The 19086-nt window shown below is 48.4% G+C and overlaps 1 protein-coding gene across 1 annotated transcript in view; it reads right to left on the bottom strand.

Moving 5' to 3' along the window:
* Positions 1–19086, bottom strand: part of STK10 (serine/threonine kinase 10) — a 100418-nt gene that overhangs the window by 68600 nt on the left and 12732 nt on the right. Inside the window, exon 2 of the mRNA XM_029049967.2 lies at positions 3354–3518. Coding sequence (XP_028905800.1) covers positions 3354–3518 — 165 coding nt within the window. The remainder of the gene's footprint in view (positions 1–3353; positions 3519–19086) is intronic.

Genomic DNA, 19086 nt, shown 5'->3' with positions numbered 1-19086 from the left:
CCCAAGCCACAGCTGCCAGGCCAGAATGGCACAGGGGCGGGTTGACCCACCTCAGAAGCAGCCAGCGAGCTTCCCCTCCGTGGCAGCGGGGAGAGTAGCCAGGGGTGGCCGGGGCTGGTTGGAAGGTGTCAGCTTCAGGCTTGGGGCTGCTGAGACGTCGGGTCAGTTTGGTTGCATTCATTCATTCATATTTATTGAGCACTTATTGTGTACAAAGCACTGTACTAAGAGCTTGGGAGAACATAATATAACAATAAAACAGACACATTCCCTACCAACAACAAGTTTTTCCAGTCTAGAGTGGGAAGGGAAATGCCTGTTATTGCTCAGCCTGTTACACTGTGTCGGGATCACGATGGAGGGGACGGGAGTCCATTCCGCTAGAGGGACTTGCTTAGAGAGGAGTCAAAAGGTCATAGGTTCTAATCCCCCCTCTGCCCCTTATCTGCTGTGTGACCTTGGGCAAGCCACTTCACTTCTCTGTGCTTCAGTTACCTCATGGGGATTGAGACCATGAGCCCCATGTGGGACAGGGATGGTGTCCAACCCGATTTGCTTGTAACCACCCCAGCACTTAGTACAGTGCCTGGAACACAGATAGTGCTAAATAAATACCACGATTATTATTATTATTATCATTACATGTTTCCATTCAGGTAAATAACGTTCTAGCTTACGGCTTTCAGGCCTCTAGACCAGAAGCTTGCTGTGGGCAGGGAACGTGTCTTCCAACTCTGTTGTACTGTACTCTCCACAGTTCTCTGCACAAAGTAAATGCTCAATAAATGCCACTGATTGATCAAAACTCCTTTATATCCTACTCTCCAAAGGGGTTATTAGTTCAGTGCTTTGCATATAGAAAGCACTCAATATATACCACTGATGGACTGACTTTGTATGCAGATTAACTACCAGGATGAAATGGTCTTTTGTGGGCAGGACTTGATGGGTTCCAGACCCCGCAGGCTTGCAGGGGGTCTTGGGCTGCCATTCCTTCAGTGCCTTTCCTGCTTCCAGCCCACAGGAAGCCAGAGCCTTGGCAAAATTTGGGGGTTGTGGCTAGGCAGGGAGGACAACAGCATGTGTGCCAGGCCTTCGAAAGAACAGCAGCTTAGAGGAGTGCAGCTGCACCTGGTTTTTCTTTTGTTGTTTTTTTTTAATATGGTATTTGTTAAGCACTCACTTGGTGCCAGCCACCATACTGAGGTAGATACAAGCTTATCAGGTCAGACACAATCTCTGTTCCACAAGGGGCTCAGGGTATTGAACCCCCATTTTACAGTTGAGGAAGCTGAGGCACAGAGAAGTGAAGTGATTTGCCCAAGGTCACACACACAGTACGCAAGTGGCAGATCCGGAATTAGAACCCAGGACCTCAGACTCCTTGGCCCGGCTCTTTCCATTAGGCCACGCTGCCTCCGTATCTCTGCAAATGATATGGAGTAATATGATCTTTGACGTGAAAATTCAGGAGAAATGTCTGGCAAATACATCAATTTCATCTACCTTCAGTAAGTCTGGGGTCTGGCATCTCTTACTCTGCCTAGAGAAATTATTATTCTTATCATTATTAATAATAATGGTAATAAAAAAATAATGATGGTGATGATGATATTTGTTAAGCGCTTAACTATGCACTGAGCACTGGGGTAGATACAAGGCAATCAGATCAGACGCCATCAATGTCCCACCTGGAGGGGGGTTCATGCTCTAAGTGGGAGGGAGAAGTGGTATTTCACCCCCATTTTACAGATAAGGAAAGTGAGGTAAGAACCTACCATGCTCGCCTTGGTAGAGTCAGCTCAGAGTGAAGCAGGCCACCCAGTCAAATACAATTAGGCCATCTGACTGCTAAACACTTAACTAAGGCCTTGGGAGAAAACAGCAAAATCAAGGTACAATCACCTACCCTCAAAGAGCTTACACTTTACAGCATTTACAAGTATTAATAATAATGTTGGTATTTGTTAAGCGCTTACTATGTGCAGAGCACTGTTCTAAGCGCTGGGGTAGATACAGGGTAATCAGGTTGTCCCACGTGAGGCTCACAGTTAATCGCCATTTTACAGATGAGGGAACTGAGGCCCAGAGAAGTGAAGTGACTTGCCCACAGTCACAGAGCTGACAAGTGGCAGAGGCGGGATTCGAACACATGACCTCTGACTCCAAAGCCCAGGCTCTTTCCACTGAGCCAAGCTGCTTCCCCAAGTATTGAAAGCATGAGGAAGATATAGACATTGCAGGAAGCAGTATGGACTGAAGTGCGGAGAGGTTGGAGGCACGAGACCCAAGAGAAGGCTGGAACAGCAGTCTAGTCGTAGAAGGACTGAGGGATCCGGGAAATATTACTAGGGAAGAACTAGGAAGATTTAGCAGTCGACTGAATGTGAGTGCTGAAAAACAGTGAGGGATCAGGGATGATTCCCAGGTTGTTGGCTCCTGGAACAGGGAGGACGGTGGTGTTATTGACTGAGATGGGGAAAATTAGGAGGAGGAGTGGGTTTTGGAAGGAAGAGGAGTCCAGTTTTGGTCAAGTGGGGCTTGAGGTGTACATGGGACACCCATGAAGATAAACCCACGTGAGGCAGGAGGGAATGAGGGACTGTAGATTAGGTGAGAGGTCGGGACTGCAGAGTTGGGCATCACACCAGACATGTGAATGGAGACTCGATCGACCAGTCAATCAATCAATCAGTGGTACTTATTGAGCGCTTATTGTGTGCAGACCACAGTGCTAAGTGCTTGGAGAATTACATTCCCTGCCCATAACAAGCTTACAGAGAAGCCTCCCCAGAAGCTGTGGAGCAAAAAGAGCCGGGGATGCGGGACAGAGGTTGGCAGCCCTCCACCCACCCCACCACCCAATTAACGGACGAGAGAAAAGAGGCAGTGCTAAAGAAAAGAGGAGTCAGGAAACAGCACTAAAATACCTCCTAAACCCATTTCTCCTCCTACCTTTCCCTATCTCAGTCGATAACGCCACCATCCTCCTAGAATAGCCAGGAACTGACACTCCCCGGCCTTTCTCCCTGCCCTTCAGGGCATCAGTTTCCACTTTTCCCTTCTCGGACTCTTCCCCGGAGCCAGAGCCCAGCTGGGCCCCAACCCCTTCCCTCTAGTCATAGCAAGCGGAACAGTCAGGGCCCTGGAATTCAGGCGGCAGACGCAGACCAGGAGCCTGCAAGTTCGGACGAAGAATCGAAGAATCGTGCCGCTGACTAAGGTGCCTGTGAGTCACCTCACCGCTGCAGGCAGGCATCTTTCCGGGACAGAAGATGAGAGGAGAGGTGGGTGGGTGGGAAAAGGATGGGGGAGGAGGAGGAGTCGGGGAAAGGGTTCACCCATTTACTCACCCATAATTTCCCATCATAGTAGAAGGCCCCGAGGAGCTTCACAATGTAGCGATGGTCACAGCTGGCTAGGATCTCTATCTCCACTATGTAATCCTCCAGCTCCTCTTCACTCTTGGTTTCGATGACTTTGGCAGCAGCTAAGTCCCCTGTCTCCCTGTTCTTAGCCTGAAAGACAGAAATCCAAAAATGAATAACCTGGTACATCCAGGGAATTTCTACTCAGTCGTCCCAGCTTCCCCGGCTGCGGGACCAGGTGAAGACTACGAGGCCAACGCCCAGACCCTCCCGCCCTCTGCAGACGCGCTGAGGCTCTTAGCCCAGACCAGCAGTCCAGAGGAGAAGCGCTAAGAGAACACCACGGGAGATTTGGGAAAGCGAGATTGGGGTCGTGAAGAAGGTTACCCAGGTTAAAGACTTCTGGCCTCATAGTCAGGCTGCCAGAAAACCCATGCGGTTTACCTGCTAGAGAAAGAACTAGGTAGCCCAGGGCCAAGGAACCTGAATCTACTGGAGTGTTGCTACCAAAGGCCTGGACTCAGCCCCACAAACTCCTTGGTTTCTAACATGGAACATGGCTCCTTTAGCAGAGACGAGCCTGGCTCCCGCTAGCCAAAAACTGATCCGCAGGCATGGCTGTGGTTGCCCAAACCTTCCTCTTCTCTCCCTCGTTTCATTTCCCAATTAGAGGGAGGTTCTAAAATGCCAACTGAACACAAGAGAAATTAAGCTTTACACATATGGTAAAAGAGATGACAATTTTGTCTCCTACATGGAACAGATGAAGAATTAAGTGCCAGTACATTCTGTTTTGTGCATTTAGTAAGGAATAGCAACAGCATTTTTAAATGGTATTTGGTAAGCGCTTACTGTGTGCCAGGCACTGTACTGGGGAAGATCCAAGGCCAGGCCCTGGGGAAGGTCCAAGGTACTCAAGTTAAGCCACATGGGGCTCACATTCTTAATCCACAGACCTGGGAGTCGGAAGGTCATGGGTTCTAATTCCGGCTCCATCACATGTCTGTTGTGTGACCTTGGGCAAGCTGATTCACTTCCTGACTTGTCTCGCCCTCCTGACCAGGGCTCTGCAGGCCGGCAAGGGGACTAAAGGGTAAATCAACTCCTGACAGAGGCCTGATGAGAAGCCTTGTGACCTAGTGGAAAGAGCATGGGTCTAGGACTCAGAGGACCTAGGTTCTAATCCCAGCTCTGCCACTTGTCTGCTATGTGTCCTTTGGCAAGTCACTTCATTTCTCGGGGCCTCGGTTACCTCATCTGTAAAATGGGGATTAAGACTGTGAGCCCCACGTGGGACAAGCCGTCAAAGGGCAGGGAATGTCGCTATCTGTTACCGATTTGTACATTCCAAGCACTTAGTACAGTGCTCTGCACATAGTAAGCGCTCAATAAATACTATTGAATGAATGAATGAATGAACAAGGACTGTGTCCAACCTGATCCGCTAGTATCGACCCAAATGCTTGGTATAGTGCTTGGCACATAGTAAGTGCTTAATAAAGACCATTAGAAAAGAGAAGATGACTTCTGGGAGAACAACTAGAGGAGTCTGCATCCTGAGCCACCGCAGGGCTGTGTCCGCTTTCCTTTCTCTCCTTCTGGCCCAGGCATATACCAAGCCTACAAAAGGCAGGACAAGGTCACTGAAACTTCTACCCTTAACTGCTCCAAAGCCCAGGGCCGAGGGAGGTCGGGGTCAGGGGGAAAGTGGGTGGAGGCAGTCCCTGGTCTCCAGGGTCCAGGCCATGGGGCTCTACAGTGGCAACTGACTCTGAGGTTCAGCTCCTGTTTGAATTTTGAAGCCAGGCTTCCCGGTCCTCAGAAAAAACTTCTCCGTCAAGGTTTCAGCAACCCATGGGTCTGTGTCCAACCTGATTAGCTTGTATCTACCCCGGTGCTTAACGCAATGCCTGGCATATAGTCAGTTTTTAATAAATACTATAAAACAGAAAAAAACCACACACACAAAATACCCACCACGCACTTGGGGGAGGCCAAGCAGTGCCAACTTAGCCCACCTACCTCCAACACAGCTTTCTCCTCATCGCTGTCAGCCCAGCACCTCCTTCTCCTTTCCTTCGCTCCCAACCCAACACCATGCCCTCCCCCAAGACCGATGCCTGCCTGAGTAGGGAGGGAGAGATGGGAAGAGGGGACAGAGTAACTTTTGGGGAGGGAAGGCTGTGGTTTCCGGCTGGTCCTTAGAACCAACGCTTCCTTCCTGTCAGACTACAGAGGAACGCAAAGCTTAAGGGACAGCAGTAGCAGCAGCAGCCAGGCCCCTTAGAGGGAAGAAAATGAAACTCTTCTGCAGCTGGGAAAACAAACGAGGCAAAGTTCAAACCCCCCAGGGGCTGGAAAGACGCAGACGCAGCCTCACGGGCCTGGAATGGCTACCGAGGTTAGGCCGGGGCATCTCTGCCTCAGAGAACGACCCATTTTTACAGGCTCACGGGCTATGGGAACTTCAACCCCCAAATGGAAACACCCTTCTGAACTTCTTTAACATTTGGCTGTTCCTTATTTCCTAGCTCTATAAATAAGATACCCTCTCCTCTCCTCCTGACCAACCCTGGGTGAGAGGGACTATTTTGGGGCCAGGCAGTGGGTCATGGACTTTAGATTCTTCTTGGAAAATGGCTTTGGTATAGCGACTAGGTCAGCTCCTGCCTACTCCCCAAGAGAGATGAAGCAGAAGGGTTGGGGGTGTCCCCTGGGAGCTGCAGCAGTTAAATTCTCTCCAGGGCAGAAGTCAGCAATTCCTGCCACATGAGTGTTGGGAGTAGGGAGAGGGTAATTGGGAGAGAGGGAGAGGGGAAGAGGGAAGAAAGAGAAGGGGAGGGGATGGGAGGGAGGGGGAGAGAGAGATTGCAAGTAAAGGCCACAGCACCTTGGGCCAGTCAACTGTCCCTCTCAGAAAAGCAGAAATGAACACAAAGCTCCGGAGGGGAACTGAGCAACCCCACAGCACTTAGGAACACATCTGTAATTTTACTTATTTATATTAATGTCTGTCCCCCTCTCTAGACTTTAAGTTCATTGTGCGCAGGGAATGTATCTTTTATATTGTTATACTGTACTCTCCCAAGTGCTTAACACTGTGCTCTACACGCAGTAGGCAGTGACTGACTGATCTAGTCCCTGACCTTTTCAGAGCCAGGCAGTACCCTGGAGCAGCTAAGCATCTTCATGAGGAAGACTCTTTAGGGATACAGTGGTGGAGGAGAAAAAGAGCCCCCCCGCCACTCCCAGTTCCTGTGTCCCTTCCCCTCTCCAAACATCCCGGGGCTTCATGAGCCTGGAGAGAGAGGACACTCCCTGCCTGAGGAGCCCTGGATGGATGGGTAAGAGATGCCTTGTTGAACCGATGGGCCGGACAATTGTGAGAAGCAGTATAGCCTAGTGGACAGAGCATGGGGATTCTCCATTGGGTCCTACTTCTGGCTCCGCCACATGTCTGTTGTGTGACCTTGGGGAAGACAATTCACAGCTCTGGGCCTCGGTTATCTGATCTGTAAAATGGGGGTTAAAACTGTGAGCACCAAGAGGGACAGGCACTGTATCCACCCTGATTAGCTTGAATTACTCCAGTGGTTAGTACAGTGCCTGGCACATAGTAAGCGCTGAATAAATGCCATTTAAAAAAAGGAAGGTCACACAGGGAGATTGTTTTCAGAGAGCCTTTCCACAGTAGATGACCTCCCAATGAGGAAAGAAACCGGCACAAGTTCTATGCCCCCAAATGGAGTGCCATATTATTATTATTAGTAGTAAAGTACTTGGCATGAAATAAACACTTGACAAGTACCACTTTATTTTATTATTATATGATTTAAAAAAAAGGAGAAGCAGCATGGCTCAGTGGAAAGAGCCTGGGCTTGGGAGTCCGAGGTCATGGGTTCGAATCCTGGCTCTGCCACTTGTCAGCTGTGTGACTGTGGGCAAGTCACTTAACTTCTCTGTGCCTCAGTTACCTCATCTGCAAAATGGGGATGAAGACTGTGAGCCTCACGTGGGACCACCTGATTACCCTGTATCTACCCCAGCGCTTAGAACAGTGCTCTGCACATAGTAAGCGCTTAACAGATACCAACATCATTATTATCATATAATAATAATAATAAAGTGGTACTTGTTAAGTGTTTATTTCATGCTAAGTACTTTACTAAGCTCTAGAGTACATACAAGATAATCAACTTGAAAAGAGTCCCTGTCCCATAGGAGCTCACAGTCATTTCATCTCTATTTCACAGATGAGGAAACTGAGGTGCAGAACAGTTAAGTGACTTACCCAAGGTAACCTCAGCAGGCAAGAGGTGGAGCCAGGATTACAACCCGGGGGTGTGCTGATTCCAAGACCCATCTGTGTTCTTTCCATCAGGCCATAATTCCGCTTTTATTTGCTTTCCCGAAAAGGTATGAAGGTCAGCCCTCTTCCTTCACACACTGCATTACTGTGCTGTTCATTTGTGTTTCAAGATTTCAACAGTTTATCTCATCATATCACTCAGCTGAAAATCTTCTATGGTTCATCTCATCATATCACCCGAATTAAAATCCTCTACAATCTCATCATATCACCTGACTGGAAATCATCTTCAATTTCTCTCATCAAATGAGAGTTTTCTGCAGTTTAGCTCATCTGTCATATCACTTGACTGAAAGTTTTCTAAAGGTTATCTCATCACAATACTTGATTGAACGTTTCCTACCATTTATCTCATCATATCACTGGACTGAACCCGAATTTAGCACAACAAGCATTTCTGGGATTCTCCACCCCAACTCTAGACTGTTAGCTCTTTGTGGGCAGGACTGTGTCTGCTTGTTGTTATACTATACTCTCCCAAGTGTTTAGTACTGTGCTTTGCTCACAGTTAGCGCTCAATACATACGATTGAATGAATGAATGAACAAATGAAGGAAGGAATGAATGGCACAGGACTACCCTGGCACCTGCACGGCCATGGCAGAGAGTTAGGCCCTGGAACTGAGCTAAAATAAATTCAAGAAGCCACTGATCCTGACATTGAGCACCAACCTCTTATAGGGAAAACCATCAGCAGAATGAGGCAAGGTGCCCAAATGCCATTCTGACAAAGCTTCTCTACCTGACACCTCCTCTGTGCCCCTATTCATTTTTACGTTTTGCATTTACCTTTACCCGCTAGCCTTTTGAAAATACTGAGAATTGTGGTCTGGCAGTTCTAGAGGGAGATGAAGTTCAGGCAGGGACTACAACACAAATTAGAAGCAGCATGGCCTAGTGGATAAAGCAAGGGCCTGGGCACTAGAAAGACCTGGGTTCTAATCCCAGCTTTGCCACTTGTCTTCTGTGTGACCTTGGATAAGTCACATAACTTCCCTGTGCCTCATCTACTTCATTTGTAAAACTGGGATTAAGACTATGAACCCCAGGTAGGACACGAACTGTGTCCAACCTGATTTAGTACAGTTATTAGCAAATAAGTGCTTAATGAATACCGTTGAAAAAAAGGGGTCAGAGATGGAATAGTTGAGAGTGAAGTTAGAAGGCCCCAGATGAGGGGAGCCGACATGTACGACGGAGACAAGCAGCGGAGAGTCTTGAAGCCAGTTGGAGTCCATTTAGGGAGTCCCAGATGAGGGGAGCCGACATGTACGACGGAGACAAGCAGCGGAGAGTCTTGAAGCCAGTTGGAGTCCATTTAAGGTCAAACTCACCTTTTTTATCTGGGGACTTTTATTTTTTGAGAGGAGAATGGTTCTTCCTCTGTTCAGAGACACCCAGATCCCTTATCTCCCCCTAAAGTAGTGGCCCCCACAAGCATTTTCTTCTTCAATGGTATTTACTCAGCGCTTAGTGTTTGCAGAGCACTGCATTAAGTGTTTGGGAGAACACAATTCTACAGTTGACAGACATGTTCACTGACCACAAGGAGCTCACAATCTAGAGAGCAGACAGACATTAACATAAATTACAGATACGCACATAAGCATTTTTATGCTTCATGGCTTTGCCGGGGGGGGGGGGGGGGGGGGAGGTGTCGAAAGAGAAGGATCCCAAGGCATCTGTCAAGGGCCTGAGTGTTCTCATCTCTGAAGATCTTCCATTTAAAATGTGCTACCATTTCTTGATCTGAATTCTGAAGTTTATTCCTGTTCATGGGCAGGGATGTTGACAGAGTTAGTGTGGAATTACTGGTCTCCAAATCCTACTTGACCAGGGTAAGGAGGCACCCATTTACACTTGAGGGAAGAAAATTCAGAACAAAATGAACAATAATACTAATAATGGTGGCACTTGTTAAGCACTCACCATGTGCCAAACACCATTTTAAGCACTGGAATACATTTGAGCTAATCAGGTCAGACATAGTCCCTGTCCCAAATGGGGGGGTGGGGGGGCGGGGAAAGAGAGCGAATAAGTTTTTTGATCCCCATTTTACAGATGAGGGAACTGAGACCCAGAGAAGTTAAGTGATTTGTCCCAAGTCTTAGAGCAGGTAAATAGGAGAGCTGGGATTAAATCCCAAATCTTCTGACTCCCGGGTCCGTGCTCTTCTCACTGAAAATTTTCTTCACCCATAAGGCCCTCACAGGAAGTTGTGCAACTCCAAGCATAAGGAGGTTCAAGAGGGGCTTGGATAAAATCCACGGATGTGTGGTCTGTGTTAAGACACTAGAGGGAAAGTTAGGGAAGTAGGGTGTTGGGGGGGGGGGGGCCTTAAGGATGCTGGTTGGTCCATCTCTAACCAAGGGGTTTAGAAGTCCAGGAAGGCTGGAGTCAAGGGAAGAGAGAACCTCACAAATCTCCCATAGGCCACAATGCCCAGCTCCCAAAGACTAGGGAACACTGAGTCGCTGTCGACATCTGCAATTTGTCTCACAGAGTTTTCACTCTTGGTTCAACTCAGACACTTCTGAAGAAGGCAGCAACTTCCTTCCGGGGCTTGAGAGGAGACGCCCCACTGGATAGAAACTGTGATCCTCTGAACCCTCAGGGGCAGACATTAACCCACCAGGGCCTCGGGAGCTGTGTCGGCTTCTCCCCGTGAACTGTAACAGCTAGGAGGGACAGGAAATGGACCAGCTAATGGGAATCGGACCTGCTCCAACAGCCCAGGAAGGCCAGCTTTCCTCTGGGGTGAAAATTTCCCCCGCAGGAAATGCACAAGCATGTTCTTAAGACATGACCAGAGGTCGCCCTTCTGCGCAACTTCAGTTCTGCTGATCCGGGGAGGGGGGTGATCTCCTAGCCGGAATGCTGACTCTTCACTAACCTGGAATTGCAGTGGACAAAACGGGAAGTTTCTGAATTCCGGCGGGGACTTTGATGTCAGTTCCCTGGCTGGTTCAGAATTGTTCCCACATTTCCTACTTGCAGCAGACTCTGGCTGCTCCCTCCCTCAGAGCTCCTGGAGTTCCACAATAAAACAAGTGATGACAATAACAACTGTATTAGTTAAGCACTCAGGACCCCAGCCCACAGGAGAAGCAGCGTGGCTCAGTGGAAAGAGCCTGGGCTTGGGAGTCAGAGGTCATGGGTTCGAATCCTGGCTCTGCCGCTTGTCAGCTGTGTGACTGTGGGCAAGTCACTTAACTTCTCTGTGCCTCAGTTACCTCATCTGTAAAATGGGGATTAAGACTGTGAGCCTCAAGTGGGACAACCTGATTACCTTGTATCTACCCCAGTGCTTAGAACAGTGCTCTGCACATAGTAAGCGCTTAACAAATACCAACATTATTATTATTATTATTACTGTGTACCACGCACTGTGCTAAGAGCTGGGGTACATACAAGATATTCGGGTTGGATACAGTCCAACTTGGGAGCAGGGAGAACCAGTATTTAAATCACCATTTTACAGGTGAGGGGAAGGAGACAGGGAGGGAGACAGAATTGTGGAATTCCTCTAGGGAGGAAAGTAAACTGAAGGTGGGGCTTCTTAGCAGAATTCCCAGGGTGAACCAAGACAAGGAAGGCTAGGAGTAGTAATAGTATTTATTAAGCACTTACTGTGGCAAGAGCACTGTTCTAAGCACTGGGAAAGAGTACACAGATGGAACGTGGTTTTACCCACTGCAGCTCAGGGGAAGCTGACTGCCTGGGAAATCGGGAGCAGAAGTGCACCATGCTTCCTGGAAGTGGAAATCAGCTCAGAAAGTCTGGCCTTTTAAACAAGTTTCTCTGGGCAGCAAAAAGAGAAGCAGCACGGCCTATTGGAAAGAGCACAGGCCCGGGAGTCAGAGGACCTGGGATCTAATCCTAGCCCCGCCTCGTACCTGTGTGACCTTGGGCAAATCACTTCACTTCTCTGTGCCTCAATTCGCTCAACTGCAAAGTGGAGATTCGATACCTGTTCTCCCTTTTACTTAGACTGTGGGCCCCAAGAAGGGACTGGTGATCTTTTATCTACCCCAGCGTTTAGTACAGTGCTTGGCACATAGTAAGAGCCTAACATAATACCACAATTATCATTATCACCTTTCAATCCACTGACCCTGCCCTCTGCAGCATCTTCCCCAGGATCTCGAGGACACCAAAGCACAGTACAGTCAGCTCTCCATTCTCATTCATTCATTCATTCATTTAATCGTATTTATTGAGCACTTACCGAATTCAGAGCACTGTACTAATTTGCTTGGGAGAATGCAATACAACAATAAACCAACACATTCCCTGCCCACAACGAGCTTACAGTCTACGGCGAGGAGTTCTCCATAGTTGCAATGGATGGGAAGGCTGGACCAGAGGCCCTGTGGCCTTGTCAGGGGCTCAGAGGTGGAGGACAGAATGGCCGGAATCAGACCTAGGCTGGATAATCAGGCTCTGGTCAATCTCAAGAAGGACAGAGCTGGGGCTGGGAACAGGCATCCCTGTTCCCAGCCGATTCTGGTGGCCCATCTGGTCCAGAACACGGGGCTTCTTGGTCTCCAGACACAGGCTGGCCCAAAGAAGCATGGAACCATCCTAGGTGGCCCAGCCTCATTGCCGGACACCTCGGGAGGCTGGAGGGCTAGGTCCATGCAGGCCCTCCAGGTGGTCCTGGAGAGGAGATGACCCCCAACATAGTCCCCAGGAGAGCCCCAGCTTCTGAGCCAAAGGCAGGGGAGACACACCATTCCTGTTAAAGTTGCCTTTGTCCCAGTAACCCCTAGACCCTTGAACTGGTCGGCCAGACCGGTATTGAGGCGCACCGGGGGCCGCTTTTAAGAGCCTGGCCAAAAGCCAGACTGCTCCGGATGTGGGGGAAGTGAACCACCCTTGTTGCTGCTGCACATTCCCCTACTGACGGCTCACAGACCATCAGCCCACTGCCACCACCAAAGAGATCCAGCATGGCCTAGTGGAAAGAGCATGGGCCTGGGAGTCAGAGGACCTGGGTTCTAATCCCCGCTCTTCTACTTGTCTGCTGTGTGACCTTGGGTAAATTGTTTTTTCTTCTCTGACCTTCAGTTTCCTCATCTGTAAAATGGGGATTAAGACTGGGAGCCCCATGTGGGACAGGGACTGCGACTAACCCACTTATCTTGTATCTACCCCAGAGCTTAGTAATAATAATAATGTTGGTATTTGTTAAGCTCTTACTGTGTGCAGAGCACTGTTCTAAGCTCTGGGGTAGACACAGGGGATTCAGGTTGTCCCACGTGGGGCTCACAGTCTTAATCCCCATTTTACAGATGAGGTAACTGAGGCACAGAGAAGTTAAGTGACTTGCTCACAGTCAGACAGCTGACAAATGGCAGAGCTGGGATTCAAACCCAAGACCTCTGACTCCAAAGCCCGTGCTCTTTCCACTGAGCCACGTAAGCGTTTGATAATAATAATCATTGTGGTATTTATTAACATTATCATTATTATTATTCCCATCTGGTACCTGCTCTTTAATGCAGCCTTGGGTCCATTCCAGTAGCTTCCTTTCCATTGGCCCAGGCCAGGAGACACTTATCTCTCTGTTTCTAGTCCTACCCAAACTCCTCAAATAGGTTTAAATTCACCTGTTCTTTTACAAACTCTCCTCCAGTCCCTTCTTGGCCCATTACTTATTGCTGAATTGTATTTTCCAAGCGCTAAATACAGTTTTCTGCACACTGTAACCACTCAATAAATACAACTGAATGAACTCCGCCCCCTTTACCCAAACGAGAGAGCACTCTCCAGCTCAACAACGGCCTCCACCTTGCCAAATCTAACACTCTATTCTTATTCTCCTTGAACCTTACCGCCCTGGGTTCAAGTTGGAAGTTGGAATTGGTAAACTTGTTCCTTGCGATTATTCCCTCAAGTCTTCACGTCTGGACTGTGGCTCCTCTGTCACTTGCAATGGAAAACTCCATCGTCATCAGCATTCCTGCTGGATCCAGGAGCAGCACTGGGACTTCCTAGTTAGGGATGGAGGGAACGGAAATGCCTTCCTACCTTTCAGGATTGTTAAGTAATGGGTCTTGAGTTCAGAGAAAGGGCAGGGATGACAGAAAAATTCCAAGAATTCCACCTTGCCCACATTCACTGATGTTCTATACCTAAGAAAAATCGGCCACGTGGACGGCACAAGTTGAAGGGATGGTGTTTCAGAAATGCATCTTCTCATCCTTTGCTAAAATACAGATCAGACATAAACTCGCCTGGCAGTTGTATCTTCTAGGTTGTTAGGACTCAGGACTAAATCCCCATGGGGACACTGTCCATTTTCTAATATATTCTCATGTGCCAGGTCAAGGACTGAGAATTGTCTCGGACAAAAGGCACTGGAAAAGGGAATGACGTGGTCCTACTATTCTTGCCCCTTGCCATTCTATAGTGTCAAAAGTCCCAAATAATAATAACGGCAGCATCTGAAACGCACTTAGTAGGTGTCAAGAGTTTGAGTAAATAGAAGATAAGCAGGTTGAACAATTTCTTCCCGATCCCACGTGGGGTTTAAAGTCCAAAACACAAAGGAGACCAGGTATCTTATCCCTGTTTGTCAGATGAGGAAACAGAAGCCCAGAGAGACTACATGATCTGCCTAAGATCACAAAGCAGGCCGGCGGATGAGTTGGAACTTGAACCCAGGTTTTCTGATTCCCATTTAATCAATCAACGGCATTCCCATAATCTTTCCACGGCCGTGTTTACGGAGGGCCAGAGTGAACACTAGACTGTTAGCTCACGTGTCTATTAAATCTAGACTGTAAGCTCGTTGTGGGCGGGCAAGGGGTCTGCTTGTTATATTGTACTTTCCAAACACTTTGTACGGTACTCTGCACACAGTAAGTGCTCAATAAAAACGATTGAATGAATGAATGAATATTGTACTCTCCCAAGTGCTTACTATAGTGCTCTGCACACAGTAAGTGCTCAATAAATACGATCGAATGTACTCAGTTGTACTGCACTCTCCCAAGTGCTTAATACAGTGATCTGCATATAGTAAGCGCTCAATAACTACCACTGATGGTGATGGACAGGAAGGGAGGGTGTCCCCTGAAAGACATACCCCGTTGTTTTCTAACGGTAGGCTACCTGGGCCAACTGGAATCCCAACTGGAGTGCAGCCAAGGGGCTGGGCAGTCCTTTGCTAGCTGCCGGGGATGGAATTCCAGCACCTCCCTTGGAAACTCCTCTCCCCACCCACTTCCTCCTGTTTAAATGGGCCCCAGGCTGGCTCCGATGCACAGCCACAATTCGGGAAAAGCACAAAGGAGAATGAAAAAAATCAATATGACGGCTACAGGCTGGAGTGTCTTGGCAACCTCTGGCCCGGCCCTCAGCCCACTGAATAGCTAGCCTGCGTCAGGACCGGGGCACGGGGTCTTCGCAGGCGGGTTGAAGGGTTTTTCTTTCCTCTTTCATTCTTTCTGAAAAATATGTCAGCGAGTACAGGCTGTGGGAGCAAATGCTCTTTCAGCAAAGTGCTTCCCACCAGCCCCAGCCATTTCATTCTGCACATCCCAGTAGGCGTTGGACAGAAACTTCAAAACAAGGGCTCTCGCGGGCTAGAGGCTCCTTTAGCCCCTGGTTCAGTTGCCAAGGCCATTGGAAGTTGGGGGGGGGGGGGGCGGGACCTCGGGGCTCTTTCTCACCATTGCCTGGATAGGCAGCTTGGTGGGGGCCTTTTGGAGCCTACTGAGCTCTGGGACCTAGTGAGAGGAGTATCTTGGCATGTGGTGGTCCCACCAACCCCACAGCCTCCCACTTCCCCTCACCCATTTGTGCACACACTGGATCTCATCATCACCAGCCCTCGGACCATTTCTCACTTTACCAACTCAGATGTGCCACTCTCTGACAGCGCGACCTATTGGTTAGGGCACAGGCTTGGGAGTCAGAAGGACGTGGGTTCTAATCCTGGCTCCGCCACTTGTCTGCTGTGTGACCTTGAGCAACTGGCTTAACTTTTCAGTCCCTCAATTACCTCAGCTGTAAAATGGGAATTAAGACTGTGAGCCCCATGTGTCCAACCTGACACACTTAAATCTGCTAATAATAATGATAGTATTTCTTAAGCACTTACTATGTGCCAAGCACGGTTCTAAGCACTGGGGTATATATAAGGTAAGCAGGTTGTTCCACGTGGGGCTCAGAGAATCCACCTGAGATCCTAGGACAGTGCCTGGCACATAGTAAATTCTTAACAAATACCATTAAAAAAACCACACCTCATCTGCCCTCTCACCCACAACGTCTCTCCTGGCACAGAGTGTCCGACTGCCAGCACCCCACCCACCTCCTCTAATCCCAGACCATCATGCCCCATGTGGACTCCTTCCTCAGCCTCTTGTGTCTTCTGACAAAGCCCTCATTTCCTCTTCTCCCACTCCCTTCTGCATCACCCTGATTTGCGCCCTTTACTCACCCCTCCCTCAGCCCCACAGCACTTACATACCAGGAATTCATTTATGTCGATGTCTGTCTCTCCCTGTAGACTGTGAGCTCATTATGGGCAGGGACTATGTCTACTAATTCTGTTGTATTGTATTCTCCCAAGTACTTAGTACCGTGCTCTACACACAGTAACAACTCAATAAATACGATCGAGTCATGCATAAATCGAAGGCTTCGACTTCACCCAACTCAATTTCCTCCCCACATTGCCCATTCATCAATCACAGCCCACCAACGTTCATCCTTTCGGCCTGGAACTTCTCCACAGAATGTCTCCTCCGCTCGTGTCTCGGAGTGTTGTTGGCAGAAAACCAGGCACCAAGCCAACTTCGATTATTTTAAATTAATCCTCGTCTGCTGTCCTATCTTCCGTTCAGCAACATAACTTCTCCCTCATTGACGCCAATGCCCACTGCCCCCATCTACTTTCTAATCCATAACCATCATTCCTCCTCAATCCTTCAATGCCCTCTATCACTTATTTTCTCTAGGTGTGTTTTTTTTTAATGGTATGTAAGTGCCTGTGTGACCTTGAGCAAGTCACTTCAGTTCTCTAGGCCCATCTGTAAAATGGGGATTGAGGCTGTGAGCCCCACATGGGACAGGGCCTGTGTCCAACCTGATTTGTTTGTATCCACCCCAGTGGTGCCTGGCACATAGTTACTGCTTAACAAACACCACAGTGATAGTAATAATAATAATATATGGCAGAGCTGAGATTGGAACCCAGGTCCTCTGATTCCCAGGACGATGTTCTTTCCAATAGGCCATGTTGCTTTCCTATGTACATAATATATGTACATAAGTGCAGAGGGTGGGGTGAATGTCAAGGGCTTAAAAGTACAGATCCAAAAGGATAGGGAATGGGAGCAGGGGAAATGAGGGCCTAGTCGAGGAAGGCCTCTTGGAGGAGATGTGCTTTTAATAAGGCTTCGAAGGTTTTATTAAGGTTTTGATTTTGATACGGCTTTTGACCCAGACAATAAAGACACAGTAGAAATATAAAGAGAAATGTAGATATAAACAAATAAGCAAGAAGTGAGAGGGGGTGGAGGAGAGAATAATGGTTCTATAAGTGGAATATTCAGCTAATGGTCTGTGGGATTGGAGTAGAATCTGACCAGGAGTGTCTGCTTTGGGTTTTGAAGGGGGGGAGGGATGTGATCTGGAGTGTAAGCTCTTTTATAAAAATAATAATAATAGTTACTACAGCTCTTTTAAGCGCTTACTATGTGCCAAGCACTGTTCTACGCACTGGGGTAGATACAAGTTAATCAGGTTAGACACAGTCCCTGTCCCACATGGGGCTCACACTCTCTTTGTGGACAGGGAACAAGGCTACCAACTCTGTGACATTGTACTCTCCCAAGCACTTAGCACAGTGCTCTGCGCATGGTTAGCACTCAATAAATACGACTGCCTATTTAATCCAGCAGATTTGAAGGGGGAGGGTGTGAGGTGGGAAATGAACAGATATTACAGTGATGACAGTATTTGTTACCATAATCACTGGGAAGCAGCGTGGCTTAGTGGAAAGAGCACAGGCTTGGGAGTCAGAGGTCATGGGTTCTAATCCCAGCTCCGCCACTTGTCAGCTGTGTGACTTTGGGCACTTAACTTCTCTGTGCCTCAGTTACCTCATCTGTAAAATGGGGATTAAGACCGTGAGCCCCACGTGGGACAACCTGATGACCTTGTATCTACCCCAGCATTTAGAACAGTGCTTGGCACATAGTAAGATCATCATCATACTACAAGAAGTGGGGTTTAGAGAAAAGGGACCCCAGAGCCCACCCCAGGGTCAGAAATGGGACCAAAGCATCACCATCTCCCCATCCTCAACTTCCCCGGTGGCACCAGACTTTGGCAGCTTATAGGGAGGGAAAGGGGTGTGAAATTGTAGGCTCCCACTCCAGGCGCCTGGGACTAAAAGGGAAGTAGGAGCCATTTGGGATGAGAATTCCTGCATTTCTGTTCTGTCAGGTGGTGCCTGGAGACACACAGCTTCTCTCAAGGTGCGAGTCTAGGAGGCGGGGGGTGGGGGGGTGGCGGCATTCCAGACCCAACAAAACTCCAAATCCTCTGGCCACAGTTAAGATTGCCATTCTTCTCTCCATTTATCAGAGATAAAGGAGAGGGAGGGGGATGTGGAAACAAAGCAAAGAACGGACTATTCTTTACTTCACAAAGGAAAATGCTGGACTGTGGCCCAGGGTCTTTGCGTGGGCAGCTCGAAGGGCAGGTTGAAAAAGGTCACAGAATTCTCTGGTGTCTTGAGAAGTCCTGAATTGGCTCGTGGCTCTGCCACCACAGGGAGACTTGCTACTAGAACTTAAATATGAATCAAATTAATGGGAAAGCACGATAAAAATAGAAGTAGGGCCTGGCCTGGAGGAGTTTTTGGTCTAATTAGAAAATCAGGCAGATTCGTCTTCTCTCAATCAGTCGTATGTATTGAGCACTTAACTGGGGACACAGCACAGTAATAAGTGCTTTGAAGAGTACAATATAACCAAGTTGGCAGACAAGTTTGCTGCCCACAATGAGCTTATAGCCTAGAGGGAGGGGCTACAGTCTGTAATCAGCTACTGCCAATGTACCCTTTCCCAGCAGTCCCTGGGGATTTGCAGAATAAAAATAATGATAATAATGGTACTTCTTAAGTGCTTACTGTGAGTCAAGCACTCTTCTAAGCACTAGGGTAGATACAAGCTGCCCACAATCTTAATCCCCATTTTACAGATGAGGTAACTGAGGCACAGAGAAATCTGCCCAAGGTCATACGGCAGACAAGTGAGAGAGCAGGGATTAGAACTCAGGTTCTTCTGACTCCCAGGCCCATGCTCTATCCCAGGCAGATCAGCGCTG

This window comes from Ornithorhynchus anatinus, chromosome X1, assembly GCF_004115215.2.
Source record: "Ornithorhynchus anatinus isolate Pmale09 chromosome X1, mOrnAna1.pri.v4, whole genome shotgun sequence".
Lineage (NCBI taxonomy): Eukaryota > Metazoa > Chordata > Mammalia > Monotremata > Ornithorhynchidae > Ornithorhynchus > Ornithorhynchus anatinus.
Note: the sequence above shows the minus strand (reverse complement) of the source record. Positions and strands in the feature narration are given on the sequence as shown.